The sequence below is a fragment of the Emydura macquarii genome, unplaced genomic scaffold (genome assembly GCF_026122565.2).
Source record: "Emydura macquarii macquarii isolate MOO-44397 ecotype Brisbane River unplaced genomic scaffold, CSIRO-AGI_Emac_v2 contig_1203, whole genome shotgun sequence".
Classification (NCBI taxonomy): Eukaryota; Metazoa; Chordata; order Testudines; family Chelidae; genus Emydura; species Emydura macquarii.
Window position 1 is genome coordinate 3510 of NW_027131340.1, and position 18230 is coordinate 21739.

Here is an 18230-nt window from a genome sequence, read left to right on the forward strand (position 1 = left end):
GGCCTGGCCTGGCCTGGCCTGGCCTGGCCTGGCCTGGCCTGGCCTGGCCTGGCCTGGCCTGGCCTGGCCTGGCCTGGCCTGGCCTGGCCTGGCCTGGCCTGGCCTGGCCTGGCCTGGCCTGGCCTGGCCTGGCCTGGCCTGGCCTGGCCTGGCCTGGCCTGGCCTGGCCTGGCCTGGCCTGGCCTGGCCTGGCCTGGCCTGGCCTGGCCTGGCCTGGCCTGGCCTGGCCTGGCCTGGCCTGGCCTGGCCTGGCCTGGCCTGGCCTGGCCTGGCCTGGCCTGGCCTGGCCTGGCCTGGCCTGGCCTGGCCTGGCCTGGCCTGGCCTGGCCTGGCCTGGCCTGGCCTGGCCTGGCCTGGCCTGGCCTGGCCTGGCCTGGCCTGGCCTGGCCTGGCCTGGCCTGGCCTGGCCTGGCCTGGCCTGGCCTGGCCTGGCCTGGCCTGGCCTGGCCTGGCCTGGCCTGGCCTGGCCTGGCCTGGCCTGGCCTGGCCTGGCCTGGCCTGGCCTGGCCTGGCCTGGCCTGGCCTGGCCTGGCCTGGCCTGGCCTGGCCTGGCCTGGCCTGGCCTGGCCTGGCCTGGCCTGGCCTGGCCTGGCCTGGCCTGGCCTGGCCTGGCCTGGCCTGGCCTGGCCTGGCCTGGCCTGGCCTGGCCTGGCCTGGCCTGGCCTGGCCTGGCCTGGCCTGGCCTGGCCTGGCCTGGCCTGGCCTGGCCTGGCCTGGCCTGGCCTGGCCTGGCCTGGCCTGGCCTGGCCTGGCCTGGCCTGGCCTGGCCTGGCCTGGCCTGGCCTGGCCTGGCCTGGCCTGGCCTGGCCTGGCCTGGCCTGGCCTGGCCTGGCCTGGCCTGGCCTGGCCTGGCCTGGCCTGGCCTGGCCTGGCCTGGCCTGGCCTGGCCTGGCCTGGCCTGGCCTGGCCTGGCCTGGCCTGGCCTGGCCTGGCCTGGCCTGGCCTGGCCTGGCCTGGCCTGGCCTGGCCTGGCCTGGCCTGGCCTGGCCTGGCCTGGCCTGGCCTGGCCTGGCCTGGCCTGGCCTGGCCTGGCCTGGCCTGGCCTGGCCTGGCCTGGCCTGGCCTGGCCTGGCCTGGCCTGGCCTGGCCTGGCCTGGCCTGGCCTGGCCTGGCCTGGCCTGGCCTGGCCTGGCCTGGCCTGGCCTGGCCTGGCCCTGGCCTGGCCTGGCCTGGCCTGGCCTGGCCTGGCCTGGCCTGGCCTGGCCTGGCCTGGCCTGGCCTGGCCTGGCCTGGCCTGGCCTGGCCTGGCCTGGCCTGGCCTGGCCTGGCCTGGCCTGGCCTGGCCTGGCCTGGCCTGGCCTGGCCTGGCCTGGCCTGGCCTGGCCTGGCCTGGCCCTGGCCTGGCCTGGCCTGGCCTGGCCTGGCCTGGCCTGGCCTGGCCTGGCCTGGCCTGGCCTGGCCTGGCCTGGCCTGGCCTGGCCTGGCCTGGCCTGGCCTGGCCTGGCCTGGCCTGGCCTGGCCTGGCCTGGCCTGGCCTGGCCTGGCCTGGCCTGGCCTGGCCTGGCCTGGCCTGGCCTGGCCTGGCCTGGCCTGGCCTGGCCTGGCCTGGCCTGGCCTGGCCTGGCCTGGCCTGGCCTGGCCTGGCCTGGCCTGGCCTGGCCTGGCCTGGCCTGGCCTGGCCTGGCCTGGCCTGGCCTGGCCTGGCCTGGCCCTGGCCTGGCCTGGCCTGGCCTGGCCTGGCCCTGGCCTGGCCTGGCCTGGCCTGGCCTGGCCTGGCCTGGCCTGGCCTGGCCTGGCCCTGGCCTGGCCTGGCCTGGCCTGGCCTGGCCTGGCCTGGCCTGGCCTGGCCCTGGCCTGGCCTGGCCTGGCCTGGCCTGGCCTGGCCTGGCCTGGCCTGGCCTGGCCTGGCCTGGCCTGGCCTGGCCTGGCCTGGCCTGGCCTGGCCTGGCCTGGCCTGGCCTGGCCTGGCCTGGCCTGGCCTGGCCTGGCCTGGCCTGGCCTGGCCTGGCCTGGCCTGGCCTGGCCTGGCCTGGCCTGGCCTGGCCTGGCCTGGCCTGGCCTGGCCTGGCCTGGCCTGGCCTGGCCTGGCCTGGCCTGGCCTGGCCTGGCCTGGCCCTGGCCTGGCCTGGCCTGGCCTGGCCTGGCCTGGCCTGGCCTGGCCTGGCCTGGCCTGGCCTGGCCTGGCCTGGCCTGGCCTGGCCTGGCCTGGCCTGGCCTGGCCTGGCCTGGCCTGGCCTGGCCTGGCCTGGCCTGGCCTGGCCTGGCCTGGCCTGGCCTGGCCTGGCCTGGCCTGGCCTGGCCTGGCCTGGCCTGGCCTGGCCTGGCCTGGCCTGGCCTGGCCTGGCCTGGCCTGGCCTGGCCTGGCCTGGCCTGGCCTGGCCTGGCCTGGCCTGGCCTGGCCTGGCCTGGCCTGGCCTGGCCTGGCCTGGCCTGGCCTGGCCTGGCCTGGCCTGGCCTGGCCTGGCCTGGCCTGGCCTGGCCTGGCCTGGCCTGGCCTGGCCTGGCCCTGGCCTGGCCTGGCCTGGCCTGGCCTGGCCTGGCCTGGCCTGGCCTGGCCTGGCCTGGCCTGGCCTGGCCTGGCCTGGCCTGGCCTGGCCTGGCCTGGCCTGGCCTGGCCTGGCCTGGCCTGGCCTGGCCTGGCCTGGCCTGGCCTGGCCTGGCCTGGCCTGGCCTGGCCTGGCCTGGCCTGGCCTGGCCTGGCCTGGCCTGGCCTGGCCTGGCCTGGCCTGGCCTGGCCCCTGGCCCTGGCCTGGCCTGGCCTGGCCTGGCCTGGCCCTGGCCCTGGCCTGGCCTGGCCCTGGCCTGGCCTGGCCTGGCCTGGCCTGGCCTGGCCTGGCCTGGCCTGGCCCTGGCCTGGCCTGGCCTGGCCTGGCCTGGCCTGGCCTGGCCTGGCCTGGCCTGGCCCTGGCCTGGCCTGGCCTGGCCCCTGGCCTGGCCTGGCCTGGCCTGGCCTGGCCTGGCCTGGCCTGGCCTGGCCTGGCCTGGCCTGGCCTGGCCCTGGCCTGGCCTGGCCTGGCCTGGCCTGGCCTGGCCTGGCCTGGCCTGGCCTGGCCTGGCCTGGCCTGGCCTGGCCTGGCCTGGCCTGGCCTGGCCTGGCCTGGCCTGGCCTGGCCTGGCCTGGCCCTGGCCTGGCCTGGCCTGGCCTGGCCCTGGCCCTGGCCTGGCCTGGCCCTGGCCTGGCCCTGGCCTGGCCCTGGCCTGGCCCTGGCCTGGCCTGGCCTGGCCTGGCCTGGCCTGGCCTGGCCTGGCCCTGGCCTGGCCTGGCCTGGCCTGGCCTGGCCCTGGCCTGGCCTGGCCTGGCCTGGCCTGGCCTGGCCTGGCCTGGCCTGGCCTGGCCTGGCCTGGCCTGGCCCTGGCCTGGCCCTGGCCTGGCCCTGGCCTGGCCTGGCCCTGGCCTGGCCCTGGCCCTGGCCTGGCCTGGCCTGGCCCTGGCCTGGCCTGGCCCTGGCCTGGCCCTGGCCCTGGCCCTAATAACCCTAACCCTAACCCTAACCCCAACCCCAACCCCAACCCCAACCCCAACCCTAACCCCAACCCCAACCCCAACCCTAAACCCTAACCCTAACCCTAACCCTAACCCCTAACCCCAACCCCAACCCCAACCCATAACCCTAACCCTAACCCCCTAATCCTAACCCTAACCCCTAACCCTAACCCTCACCCCCTAATCCTAACCCTAACCCTAACACCCTAACCTAACCCCTAATCCTAACCCTAACCCTAACTCTAACCCTGAACCCTAACCCTAGACCCTAACCCTCACCCGAAACCCTCACCCTAACCTACCCTGATTCCAACCCCGATCCCAACCTAACCCTAACTCCAACCCATCCCTCACCCTCGTTCCAGACCCTAGACCCCGATCCCCAACCCTAAGTGAACTCCAAACCTTAATCATAAATTCTCCCTCACTCTAAACCTAATCCAATCCTAAACCTTTATCCTCACCCTAAACCTAATGCTAAACTTTATCCCTAACCCCTCCTGTGACTGTAACCCCTCACCCACAGTGTAACCCCTAGCACCAGACCCTGACTCCCACCCCGATCCTAAAGCATAAATCTAACCCCTAATCCTAACTTTTACCCTAAACTCAACTTTGACTCTAGCCCCTGACTGTAACCCGTAATCCTGATTCCCCACCCGCACCTGACCCCAATTCCAACCCTATCTCCTCACCTTCAGTTTCATTCTAATTGTAAATCCTAACCCAGTCATAACCCTAACCCAAATGTAACCCAAATGCTAAACCCTCATCCTGACCCAAACCCTAACCCCGCCCTAACCCTTATGCTAAACTGAGGTCTCACTGGCACCAGTATGAAGGTGTTACTGGGACCAGGGCTGGGGGTCCCACTGGCACCAGTATGAAGGTGTTACTGGGACCAGGGCTGGGGACTCACTGGCACCAGTATGAAGGTGTTACTGGGACCAGGGCTGGGGGTCCCACTGGCACCAGTATGAAGGTTTTACTGGGATCTGGGCTGGGGACTCACTGGCACCAGTCTGAGAGTGTTACTGGGATCTGGGCTGGGGTCTCACTAGGACCAGTATGAAGGTGTTACTGGGACCAGGGCTGGGGTCCCACTGGCACCAGTATGAGAATGTTACTGGGACCAGGGCTGGGGTCCCACTGGCACCAGTATGAAGGTGTTACTGGGATCTGGGCTGGGGTCTCACTAGGACCAGTATGAAGGTGTTACTGGGCTCAGGGCTGGGGTCCCACTGGCACCAGTATGAAGGTGTTACTGGGACCAGGGCTGGGGTCCCACTGGCACCAGTATGAAGGTGTTACTGGGATCTGGGCTGGGGACTCACTGGCACCAGTATGAAGGTGTTACTGGGATCTGGGCTGGGGTCCCACTGGCACCAGTCTGAGAGTGTTACTGGGACCAGGGCTGGGGTCCCACTGGCACCAGTATGAAGGTGTTACTGGGACCAGGGCTGGGCTCCCACTGGCACCAGTATGAAGGTGTTACTGGGATCTGGGCTGGGGTCCCACTGGCACCAGTATGAAGGTGTTACTGGGATCTGGGCTGGGGTCCCACTGGCACCAGTATGAAGGTGTTACTGGGACCAGGGCTGGGGACTCACTGGCACCAGTATGAAGGTGTTACTGGGACCAGGGCTGGGGTCCCACTGGCACCAGTATGAAGGTGTTACTGGGATCTGGGCTGGGGTCCCACTGGCACCAGTATGAAGGTGTTACTGGGACCAGGGCTGGGGTCCCACTGGCACCAGTATAAAGGTGTTACTGGGATCTGGGCTGGGGACTCACTGGCACCAGTCTGAGAGTGTTACTGGGATCTGGGCTGGGGTCCCACTGGCACCAGTATGAAGGTGTTACTGGGACCTGGGCTGGGGTCCCACTGGCACCAGTATGAAGGTGTTACTGGGATCTGGGCTGGGGACTCACTGGCACCAGTCTGAGAGTGTTGCTGGGATCTGGGCTGGGGTCCCACTGGCACCAGTATGAAGGTGTTACTGGGATCTGGGCTGGGGTCCCACTGGCACCAGTATGAAGGTGTTACTGGGACCAGGGCTGGGGTCCCACTGGCACCAGTATGAAGGTGTTACTGGGATCTGGGCTGGGGACTCACTGGCACCAGTCTGAGAGTGTTGCTGGGCTCAGGGCTGGGGTCCCACTGGCACCAGTATGAAGGTGTCACTGGGATCTGGGCTGGGGTCCCACTGGCACCAGTCTGAGAGTGTTGCTGGACTCAGGGCTGGGGTCCCACTGGCACCAGTATGAAGGTGTTACTGGGACCAGGGCTGGGGTCTCACTAGGACCAGTATGAAGGTGTTACTGGGATCAGGGCTGGGGTCCCACTGGCACCAGTATGAAGGTGCTACTGGGATCTGGGCTGGGGGTCCCACTGGCACCAGTATGAAGGTGTTACTGGGATCTGGGCTGGGGTCCCACTGGCACCAGTATGAAGGTGTTACTGGGATCTGGGCTGGGGGTCCCACTGGCACCAGTATGAAGGTGTTACTGGGATCTGGGCTGGGGGTCCCACTGGCACCAGTCTGAGAGTGTTACTGGGACCAGGGCTGGGGACTCACTGGCACCAGTACGAGGGTGTTACTGGTTTCGACGCCGGCACCCACGTCACACGCTTCGCGGCACGTGCCCTCGAGGCCCCACTCCGCCCTCGTGCGCTCTTTCCCGTCCCTCGGGCTCCTCTACATCTGCCGGGAGTCCCGTTCTCGCCCCACCCAACTCTCGCGGCATCCGCTCCATGTTGCGGGATTTTCCCAGCCTCGTTAGCTTAGATATCGCGGGATATGCAGCTCCGACGTCCCCTCTAGTTCTCGCGATATATGTCTTCTCGCTCAGGATTGGCCTGTGCGATCCTCGCTTCCCAGCTGCTGCTCTCGCGGGACGAGCCTGGGGCGGGGCGGGACGTGGGCTAGGCAGGCCGGACGGGCTTCCGTAGCTCTCGCGGCGGATCCGCGCGCTCTCTATACTCTCTTTCTCGCTCCAAAATGGCGACGCTGTCCAGCTCCCCCTCGGCCGCGCCTCCCGGGGCCCCCGGCCCATCCGGCTACCGGCCCTTCGAGCCCGAGACGCTCGGGCTGGCCCCGGGCTGGCGACTCACGGGCTTCGGGGAGCTGCGCGGCTGAGGCTGCAAAGTCCCGCAGGAGACGCTGCTCAGGCTCCTGACGGGACTGGGGGGGCCGCGCGCGGGGCTGGCTGCGGCCGGGGGCGAGCCTGGAGGGCCCGAGCCTGGGGGGCCCTCGCTGGGTGAGCGAAAGAGGGCAGCAGTGGGGCTGTGGCCCTGGTAGGGCCTTTAGGCGGAGGGACGGGGCGGACTAGGGGGAGCAATTGGGCTGGAGGAGCAAAAGTTCCGTGACCAGTGGGGAAGGGGTGGGAGTCTGCAGAACGTGGGGCAGCAGTGGGTGAGGGAGGGGGCTGTTGAGAGGCAGCAATACAGAGGGGGTTGGGGGTGTGGTGGGAGTCTGGGTTCAGGGCAGTAAAGGCAGGTGGTGGTAGTGGGTATCAGCTGGGGTTTGGCATTGCAGTGGGGTTGGATTGGTGGGGTAGGAGAAGTAGGGTTGGGGCTGTAGTGGTGGTGGAGGAGCTGGTGGTGGGATAAAGGGTACATCTATGGGAATTATGGGTAGGGTAGGGGGCTGGAAGGTTGTTGCTGATGTGAAAGGCTCTACCTCATCTTTAGGCATAGGGATGGACTCCTGCGTCATCCCCCTCAGGCATGGCGGCCTCTCCCTTGTACAGACCACAGACTTCTTCTATCCACTGGTTGAGGATCCCTACATGATGGTATGAGCTGGGCTGGGTTCTAGTGTGGGCAGGGGAAGGGAGCAAGTAATGCCAGCATTAGGGATCACGGTTGCGATGGCTCTTGGATGACAACCATCATGTTTACATCTTGGGCATGCCATCTTCATGTGGATGTGCTAGAGAGCTTGGGTGGAGGCCGGGGATGCTCTGTGGCTCAGAGCATGGGAAATGGGCCATCTGCAGGAGACAGGCACTGTGATTCAGAGCCTGTGGGCAGGGGATGGGCCCTGGGGAGCGCTCTGAGGCTCAGAGCTCAGGAGAATGGGGCATGTACCCTCGGGCTCACAGCCCGTAGGATGGGACCCCATTGCAGGTGCGGGAGTGGTACACACGTTCCTGTGCTCAGAGCTCGAGGGATGGAAGATAGGTCCCATCGGTGACCCTCGCACCCCTGTGTTCCAGGGCCGCATCGCCTGTGCCAACGTGCTGAGCGATCTCTATGCCATGGGCATCACTGAGTGTGACAACATGTTGATGCTGCTGAGCGTCAGCCAGAAAATGAATGATGAGGTGAGTGGATGGGGTGTTGGAGAGAAGAGTCTCCCTGTGTTCCAGTCCCTATATGCAGTGGTCACTGACCTTCACTGGTGCCATAAGCAGCCTCAGCATGGCCCGGCACTGCTGGTGTGGGGGTGTATTGAGTGTTACATGACAGGAGAAGTGGAAGTATTGGGACAAAAGGTTTTGCAGTGAGAAAAGTCTATAGAGCGTAAAGTAGCTGCTGGCAGCCTGATAGCTCCTCTGGAAAGTGCAGCTCAGATTTCCAGGCACTGAGTTACAATCCAGGGAGATGGTGGGTGAGGTCCTTGTTCCCCTGCCAGAGCCCTGTCTTTCCATCTGGAGCCCCTGAAATACCCTAGTGCTAGGGAAGGGAGGGACTGAGCCTTCTCATTGATCTGATAGAGACTTAGGCTCAGACGTGGTTGGACCCAGGCTCTCCCTCCATCTCCCTTTTCTGATTACCCAGACTCCTCCCCACCAGGTAGGAAGCTTCCTGGTGGACTTTAGGACATCTCCTGGCATCTAGTGGTGTAACTGGGCTGCACCTCCTGCCACCTCCTGTCTCCATCAGCCCAAGGCTGACACTTGTGTCCATGTGCTTTTCCCTAAGACCTTTGGGTGAGGTTCAGATTCCCCACTGACTTCATTCTAGTCCCTGCACTGATCCTGCTTTCTGTCCTCAACTCTACAGCCTGTGAGTCTTCTCTGCCTCTCTGTGGAGAAGAGGGCTGAGGAGAGAGAACAAGACTGTGCGGGATAGGTGGAGACTCAGAAGGTGAGATGATACCAGGATAGTGAAAGGACTAGCATGAAGGCAGTGGAGGAGGGGAGAGCAGAACTGTGGTACTGTTGGTGTTGAAAAATTATTTTTTTAAAAACCAAAGAAATTAACTGCCCCCAAAAGTTTGTTAATGCAGACTTAAGGTAGTTCAGTGGTATCGCATGCCTAGGGCCCTACCAAATTCATGGTCCATTTTGGGCAATTTCACAGTCAAGGGGGTTTAAAATGAATCAGTTTCATGTTTTCAGATGTTTACATCTGAAATTTCACAGTATTGTAACTGGAGGGTCTTGACCAAAAAGGCGGTGGGGCAGGGGATTGCAAGGCTATTGTAGAAGGGTCATGGGACTGCCACCCTTACTTCTGCTCTGTTGCTGGCAGTGGTGCTGCCTTCAGAACTGGAAGCCGTGCTGGCCAGGCACCCAGCTCTAAAGCCTGCACCACTGTCAGCAACAGTGCAGAAGTGAGGATCCCAGGGTGGGGAGGGGGGGTTGTTACCATATGTCCAGTTTTCCTGGCAGTCTCCCCCTAAGTGTAGGCTGGCAGCTGGAGCCACAGCCTCTCTGCAAGGGGGTGTGTGTGAGAGAGACAACTGGAGCTGCAGAGCTTCCTGCAGCTGGGGGAGGTTCCCAGAGGTGGGTCTGACCCACCCCGGGAATGGCCCCTGCAGGAGGAGAAGAGGAAGTCCCATCCCTCCTCATCCCCAGCTGGGACTAGCAGTTGGAGCGATGTGCAGGGTAAGAGCCCCGGACTGGGCTCCAGCTTTCACGGGGGAGATCAGATTTCAGTCTGTGATGTGTGTTTCACAGCTGTGAATTTAATAGGGCCTTACTCCTGCCTTTCCAGGGTATGGAGACTGGCTGTCAAACTGAAATCCCAGAAGTAGAACATGAAGGTATATGCCACCCCCACAATGCAACCTTAATTTTGCCATTCCCCAACACACCAAGAACACAAATACTAGCGTTCTATTTTCACAGGTGTCACAGAGCATGTGAGCTCAGTAGGCTAAAGTCCAACACCTTCTATTTGCTAGGACAAAGCTCAAGTTTAGGTTACGTGCCACCTGCCTTATCTTACAGTGAGACACATCCAAACAAGTCCAGATTTGCTCATTCTTATCGCCTCTTCACTCCTGCAGTGAGGGTTCCATCTAAGACACTGATTTCACTAAGTCCTGGAGGTGTATGCCCACGGACTGATCATCCCCATGGCAGGAAGACAACAGCCTCATGCACCTCTCCTGACTCAGCCTGCAGAATTCAGCACTGAACTGAGGCATTCCTCAAGGTTCATGTGCAGCTGTTCTCACAGCATGGTGACAGCTCTGCCATCTTGTTCCAACCGATTCCCCCACCATTCAGTGCAACTGTGTCTCACACAGCAATCGCAGGTGGCATGCAATGAAATGCTTACATTCAAATCTGAAACAACACAAATAATGGTTGGTTTTTAATGTCTGCCTGTTATGGTAACCTCTTCCTGAACTGCTTCCTCTGGCTGTGGCCAGCTCCAGGGAGGAAGACTTAAGATTGTGTTGTGGCCTTTTTATTTCCTTGTTTTCAGAGGCTGCAGCCACTTTCCATGTTGTGGAAGGGCACAAGGCAGCGCTAGGCAGCTTTGACTCAGCATTAACAAACTATTTGGGGAGTTAATCTAAGGAAAGAGTCCACATAATGTAGCCCGCGCTATTAGTCTCTCTCTCTCATGCCCTGGTTTCCCAGTACTTGGCAGAGCTCAGCAGGGAGGCTCTTGTTACAGTGAGCAGTAAAGCAAGAAACTTTAATTTCCCTTCTGATCATCTTGTCAGTGACCAGCTGTCAGCAGTCAGTGCCCCATGGGCTTGGTACTCGATGCCCCTAGCCCCATGGGTTCATTTACCTTCATTCTCATAGGACACTGAACTATGTCAGCATCCCACAAAGTACTCTTTGTTCAAATGTGCTGTTGGGAAAACAAAATAGGGTGCATGTTGCAGACAGTGATTATTGTCCCTTCATTCTGAGAACACCTCCTCACTTCCCCAGCATTGCTCTGAGAGAATGCCCTGTGGTCCTGGCATGTTTTCCAGCATTTCAAGTCATTCTGATCTTCTTGAGTGCAGTTGATTAAATTCTGATTTGTGACCTTTGGCTGTAGGTGTGAGGTTGCCTGCATTGTCAGTCTGGCTGGCCCCTTTGCATGTTGGCTCCTCAAAGGATTGTTGTCTTTTTCTCTTCCTCCTACCAATCCACTTTCTATGAATTGTGAAGTGTTGGCAAAACCCAAATGCTCGTCCACAGCTGCTGGCACCCTGCTGGTGCCATCTGTAGCCTCTCAGCCTGGCTTACCTAAGGCACACCCTGCCCTCCTTAGAATCATAGAGTTGGAAGGGACCTCAGGAGGTCATCTAGTCCAACCCCCTGCTCAAAGCAGGACTAACCTCAGCTATATCATCCCAGTGAGGGTTTTGTCAAGCCGCAGCTTAAAAACCTCTAAAGATGGAGATTCCACCACCTCCCTAGGTAACCCATTCCAGTGCTTCACCATCCTCCTAGTGAAAAACTTTTTCCTAATGTCCAACCTAGACCTCCCCCACTGCAACTTGAGACCGTTGCTCCTTGTTCTGTCATCTGCCACCATTGAGAACAGCCTAGCTCCATCCTCATTGGAACTCCCCTTCAGGTAGTTAAAGGCTGCTATCAAATCCCCCCTCACTCTTCTCTTCTGCAGACTGAACAAGCCTAGTTCCCTCAGCCTCTCCTCATAAGTCTTGTGCTCCAGCCCCCTAATCATTTTTGTTGCCCTCCGCTGGACTCTCCAACTTCTCCACATCCTTTTTGTAGTAGGGGGCCAAAAATACTCCAAATGTGGCCTCACCAATGCTGAATAGAGGGGAATAATCACTTCCCGTGATCTGCTGGCAGTGCTCCTACTAATGCAGCCCAATATGCTATTAGCCTTCTTGGCAGCCAGGACACACTGCTGACTCATAGCCAGCTTCTTATCCACTGTTACCCCCAGGTCCTTTTCTGCAGAACTGCTGCCCAGCTCGTCGGTCCCCAGTCTGTAGCTGTGCATGGGATTCTTCTGTCCTAAGTGCAGGACTCTGCACTTGTCTTTGTTGAACCTCATCAGATTTATTTTGGTCCAATCCTCCAGTTTGTTCAGGTCCTTCTGTATCCTATCCCTACCTTCCAGGGTATCTACCACTCCCCCTGGTTTAGTGTCATCTGCAAACTTGCTGAGGGTGCAATCTACCCCATCCTCCAGATCATTAATGAAGATGTTGTGTACAGGTCCCCAGAGCTGCCAGTATTCAGCCCAACAGCTGATCCCTGATTTGTATTCTCACCTCCCCAGGAACGTGAAAAGATCATGCCGCTGATAATTAAAGGCTTCCGGGATGCCGCAGAAGATGGCGGGACATCAGTGACAGGCGGGCAGACTGTGTTGAATCCCTGGATCATCATTGGGGGCGTTGCTACCGTGGTGTGTCAGCCCAACGAATTCATCATGTGAGTGAGGAGCAGTGAGGCTTCAGGAACTGCACAGTTAGTACCAGGGTTAAAGGGCAGTAGACAGCTCAAGGTGCCAGGACCCCCAGGTGGCAGGGTAGCCTGAGGCATGCACAGCTCATGGAATAGTAAGAGCAGTGGGAGGGAGGAGTTGGACAGGGCAGTATGTGGTGGTCCCAGATTTAAACAGTCTGGGCTGTGCACCAGCTGTTATGCAGTCCCCAAGGGACTATGCTTTTACAAGTATGAGTGTGGCAACTCTCCAACTCTGAGTCAGCGTTTCAGGTTCCAGCACTCTTGTTTCTCACTGTGATTTCTTATAGTGAGTCCACCTTATTTCAGTCTCATGTCGAGGTTTCTTTACCTTTGGGGAGCAATGCAATCAGTGAGTATCTGCAGTGACACAAGGAGGCTGTTTCAAAACAGATATTGTTTGTTAGTCACCTGGAATGTGGCATTTCAGAGTTCTGAAGTTAGAACGGGAAAACCACACTTCTCAGTCTGTATTGGTATCATTCCTCAGCGCTCCATCTGGTTCCCTCCCTCTGTATGTGCATCTCTTTTTCTGAGAATCTCTGTGCGTCTGAGCCCAGTTCTTAAAAACTGCCACCTTACACCTTGTACCTTCGTTCTCTGGGCTCCAGCACTGTGTTGATTGTAGAAGAGTAAAGAGTTAAAAACTAGACAAGTAGCTAGGCCTAAATTATAGGGAATGGGGTCAAGGCAAGGGCAAATCTTTTTCTGTGAATTTTAGTCAGCCTGTTATCTTTCTTCTTCTCCCTTCCTGGCCATCTGTGCAGGGGATAAGTTTATCGGCATTCCTGTGCAAGGCCTTGGTGGGAAAAAAACCGTTATCTTCCTTCTCCGCCTGGCATGCCTTTACTTCAAAGAATGTTGGTGTAAAATTTATAGGTTTTAAGGTGATGTGCCTGACCTCTGTATGGTAATCCTGTAAACAACAAACAGGGGCGGGTATAATTGTATTCATTATATAGTTGTTAATATTCATTTTATAAGTGTCAGTGTAACCAAATAAGGGTCTATGGGGAGTTGCTGAAAATGTATATATTTACATACTGTTATGGATAAAAGAATTGTAAAGTAACCCCCCCGTTGCTCACTCCCGGCGTGGAGGTGGAATGAGCAGGCAATAAAGGGTTCCGTCTTCCCAATCCACCCCCGAGACAACCTGTTTGGTTATTTCTAACATCGACATGTTCAACCTGTCTCAGCATCTGTCATTCGGTGTTCATGTCCCGCTGCTTGGCTCTTCCTAGCCTTTCGTTCATGTATTGAACCCATCCAGTTCTTATGCAGATACTTGGTGTCGACCCAAGCGGCATTAATGATTCTTGGCAGAGCCTCAATCCCCTCTTCCCTAGTAGAACTCCCCCCACTTAGAACCAGTGGATAGCAATAGAATGGGTGGGTGAACTGAGGTGCACCTGTGGATCATAAAAATATTACTAGGAATTCCCATCTTCATCTCAGTGGATCTTGGAATAACATAAACAACATCTGGCTGTGTGAGGGGGCTTGCAGGATGGATGGGGAGTCTGATGAGTTCTGGGGAGGCGGGGAGGAAACCGGGGAGGTCTCAGCAGGGAACGCAAACCTCACGACTAGAGCGGAGAAGCTAGATGAGTTCTGGGGGTACCAGGGAGCCATACAGGACCCAGTGGGGGGCATGCAGCTCATGGCTCGAGGGCATAGCGAGGTGAATTCTGAAGCGTGGGATAGCAAAGTGTGATGCACCAGGATGCACACAGTTCATGGGTGTATCCATTTCAGGCCAGACAGTGCGATTCCTGGAGATGTGCTGGTGCTGACCAAGCCCCTGGGCACTCAGGTTGCTGTCAACGCTCACCAGTGGCTGGATAACGTATGTATTTGCCTGCTGCTATTGTTGCCCCATTATGCTTGTACACCCTGCAGTCAAGGGAGGTGAGAAGGAGTCAGAATTGAGAAGCTGCTATGGGAGAGCCCCCATCAATCCTGGGATCCAAGGGGTAGAACATCCCCAAGATGGGCAATGGGCTTTGCTTTGGGACGCTCTGAACTGTTTGGAGGAGACTGAGCCTCCCAGGGGAGGGAAGTGGGCCGCAGGCCTGGGTGCCTCTTACTCTCTCCTGTTTCTTTTCCAGCCTGAGCGGTGGAATAAGATTAAGCTGGTGGTGTCCAAAGAGGATGTGGAGTTGGCCTACCAGGAAGCCATGTTCAGTATGGCCATGCTGAACAGGACAGGTAGACATCTGGACATGTAGTTGTTGGGGAGCATGGGCTGGTCCATCCTGCAGCTCCTAGCAGTAGGCTGGCCAAGCTTGTGGCAGCAGGATCTGCTTCCTGTCTGTGGATCCTGTAGTCAGGTAGCAGCCACAGCACCTTGGCTTGTGAGCTCAGAGGTTAAACTAAGCAGCATGACATAAAGTCTGTGCCTGGCTGGGAGTCCTTAGGAATACCCCAGCTGCTCAGGGGTGGAGGAGAAATCCTCCTCCCCCAGCATTAATCACCCAGAAAAGGAAGAAATGAGGCCCTGGCTGTGAGAAGTGCATAAAGTCCCTTTTGGAATCCACCCCCATATCATGTCAATGCAGCCTCCTCCCTGACCGGCCCATAAGTACCTCTCCTCCCCCTGCCACAGCTGCCAGTTTGATGCACACTTTCAATGCTCATGCTGCCACTGACATCACGGGCTTTGGGATCCTGGGCCACGCACAGAACTTGGCCAAGCAGCAGCGCAGCGAGGTCTCTTTTGTCATTCATAACCTGCCCATCATCGCCAAGATGGCTGCCATCAGCAAGGCCTGCGGGAACCGTTTCGGGCTGCTGCAGGGGACATCTCCGGAGACATCAGGTAGGGTGAAGAGTCAGGGTCACCTGAATTAGAAGCGCCTCCTAATTCACCTCCCCACAGACAGAGGGGGGGGGGACAGCTGTCTCACATCATCAAGCATGGCCAATTCCCTGGGGTTTCAGGGGAGACAGCTGAGATGGTTGGTGGCTCAGAAGCTTGATGTCTCTAGGATGAAGTCAGGGCAAGACAGCATGGTATTCGCGCACGGGCCTTATACAACGGAGAGTGTGCATGTGAGCCAGCCGGTGACTAGAATGGTGGGGCCTAGGGGCTCGTGCAACAGGAGGGAGGGAAAGACTCATGTTCCAGCTGGGTTAACCTGGCAGAGCCTAATCTGATATCCTCTTGTTCCAATATTTATCAACTCCACCCTCCTGGGCTGGCTGCCAGGACTCGGGGCAAGGGGAGAGCAGTGAATCAACGCTGGCCCCTGTCAAGGCTAGCCTCAGCCAACTGCACAACCACTCCCTCTAGCTAGCTGCTAGCAGGACTCAGGAGGCCTCTGCCCACAAACTAACTCTGTGTGGGGCAGGAAAAGAGCTTTCATCCCTTTCCGAGTTGCTCTGATTGGCCCTATGGCAGAAGGGTTTGAGGGACCATTAGCAACCCTCCCTCCATGACTGCTGCGATCTATCGACACCCGTCCCCCTTTCAATGGGCACTCAATGGCCCTGTCCCTCTTTGCAGGGGGGCTGCTCATCTGCCTGCCCCGGGAGCAGGCTGCCCGTTTCTGTGCTGAAATCAAATCTCCCAAATATGGGGAGGGGCACCAGGCCTGGATCATCGGCATTGTGGAGAAGGGGAACCAGACTGCACGCATCATTGACAAGCCACGCATCATCGAAGTGACGCCCCGAGGTGCCACTGCCTCCCCCCAGGATAACAACTCAAATGCCAGCCCCGAAGCGGCCTCATGAGATGGCAGACCCTCCTTCCTTTGGACACTATAGGCCTCTGCCTGCACACATGGAGCAGCAGGCCTGGCTGCATGTCTTGGCTTTGGACATGGGAATGCTCTGTACCATCCTTTCCTAGTGAGCTGCTCTTCTCTCACAGCACAGCAGGCTCTGATCTTCCTCCCCAGCTCAGAGCAGCTCCCCTTCCCAAGGTAGCTGAGGTGAGGCCCTTCCAGAGTGTGCCTGAGATGAGTTTCCCATGATGCTGCCTCCCCCCACAGGCTGATTCAGGGGGTTAACTTGGCTAATTGATTCCTGCAAATGAAGTGAATTAATTATTTATTAAGGATAAATGCAGGCAGTGCAGAAGCAGCTACCTCCCAACAGCAGGTAGTTTCTGTCTGGAATTATTTATTGGAATGTTTCTACATGCTCTCAGGCTCTCCCAGCCTTTGTTCAGACTGAGCAGCTGGTATAAAGGCTGGGAGGATTGGTATAAACCACATGGCTGGCACATGCCCATCCTCTCTTTAATGAAGCTCTTCCCCTTAAACCCACCCTGGGGCTAGGAGGAGTCGAGGACCCCCAGAGGACAGGGCACTAGCTCAGCCAAGTGGATTGTTTCCTGGGTTGTAAATTCCTGGTGATTTATTCAATAAATATCAATTTCTGTATGTGCTGTGGTGGTCAGTCTGCAGGGAAGGGGCAAGACACATTGCATTGACTCGGTTCAAAGAGATGCTGTGCAGAGGGCCTGCAATGAAGTCACTTTAGAACTGGTGCTATCAGAGCTGGACTGGCTGGTGCAGGAAGGGTGGTGTAAGTCAATAGATTTATCGGTTATCTGGAAGTTAATGTAAAATCACTGCTGGTAACATTTGCAAGTGACACAAGATTGGTGGCATGGTAAATGATGAGGACAGGGCAGCCACACAGAGCGATCTGGATCGCTTGGTAAGCTGGGGCCATTCAAACAATGTATTTTAATACAGACAAATGTAAGGTCATACAGCCAAGAACAAAGAATGCGGGTGAGAATGCCCAAGGGGCATGCCTGTGCAAAGGTAGGGGTGTGTAGAGAGTGTGTCTGGGGGTTGGGGGTGAGGAGTGACCATGCCAGCTAGGAGTGTGAAGGGTGGGGCAGGTCTGATATTGCCATGTGGTTTTGAAGGATGGTCCTTGTTTTGGATTTTCAGTGCACTTGGCAAAATTATTAATGGGAAGGGGGGGTGGAGGCGGAGAGAGAGGAAACCCCTCCATTCCAGTTTAAACCAGGGAACTCATAGCTCACTGTAAGAGAACCCAGGGTAGAGCTGAGTGAGGGAAGGATTTGTCAGTTCTTATCTGCCCCCGCCAGGCATATGGAAAGAAGACCGCATACTGTAGTGCAAGAACCTTGCAGGAATCTAGGGGATGGGTCCAGGCTGCAGATTTCCCCTCTCACTAGCAGCACTCAAATGCTAACCTGAGGCTCAAACGCTGCTGGCCATGAGGATCCCAGCCTGTGTGCTGACAGGGCTTTATTTATAAGTATTCCAAATGCCGTTGACAATGTTTGCTGTGTGCATTGTGTGTTTCCAAAGGGATTGTCTGGTGCTCTCTCCTTGAAGCTGGCTGGGAACTAGACACCAACAATCAGTATTTTACCCTGAATGTGACTGCTGAAGCACAGGCCAGCATTTGATCACAGTAGAAAACCCTACACGTGTGTTTAGCTGATGAGCAGGGTGAAGAGGACCCTGGCACAGAGTTACTCATAATATTAGCTCAACTCTGTTTCCAGCATACACCCTCTTATGGGGTTCTGGACCCAGCTGAGAACTACCACACTGGTATTAATGTGTACTTCATAACAGCACCTCTAGATCCTACTCTAATACTGCTAATAATGTGGGCCTGCTCTTGCCACCCTGTTCCCCTTTTAACTCATTCACCTGTTGCAAATAGTGGCATCAATCCCAGCCCATCAAGACCTGGCACTTCAAACTGGACTCTTGCATATTTGTACTCCATGCATCTTACCTAGAGATGGTACCTCAGAGGGGTGCATTGCTGCTACTATCTGTGGTGGAACGTTCTTGCAAGGGCTCTGCTCTGGGGGGGATTTTTTTTATCCTTTATACTGGGATACAGCTGTGTTGGTACCACAATGCCTCCTTTCTCTCTCTTCCCGCCCCATTGCGTCAGCTAGCAAACATTTGGTTCCACTTAGTATCTCTGCGATACCATCACAGGCTCGCATCCTCCTGCCTGCAGACAGCGGAAACTGCACTCAGCTGACAGAGGGTGTGTGAAAAATCTCTCTCATACCTCTGCAGAAACCTGTATGCTGTTCCTCACAGTCAGTTTGTCATGCAGGGTGAGCCTGGTGGGCCACTGCTACAGGCGATATTCCCCCCCCCCCCCCGGGTGGTCTGGGGACGTTGGCGTCACCTCAGCTACAGAACACATCCTGCTG

General features: G+C 58.1%; 1 protein-coding gene across 1 annotated transcript; it reads left to right on the plus strand.

The window, feature by feature from the left end:
• Window positions 1-6318: 6318 nt before the first annotated feature.
• On the plus strand, window positions 6319-16446 carry LOC137152345 (selenide, water dikinase 2-like). Its single transcript, XM_067546903.1, has 8 exons — window positions 6319-6685; window positions 7119-7222; window positions 7646-7753; window positions 11868-12022; window positions 13814-13904; window positions 14167-14266; window positions 14664-14876; window positions 15564-16446. Exons 1-8 carry the CDS (start codon window positions 6427-6429, stop codon window positions 15791-15793), a joined length of 1260 nt encoding a protein of 419 aa, XP_067403004.1. The 5' UTR covers window positions 6319-6426; the 3' UTR covers window positions 15794-16446.
• The last annotated feature ends 1784 nt before the right edge of the window (window positions 16447-18230 follow it).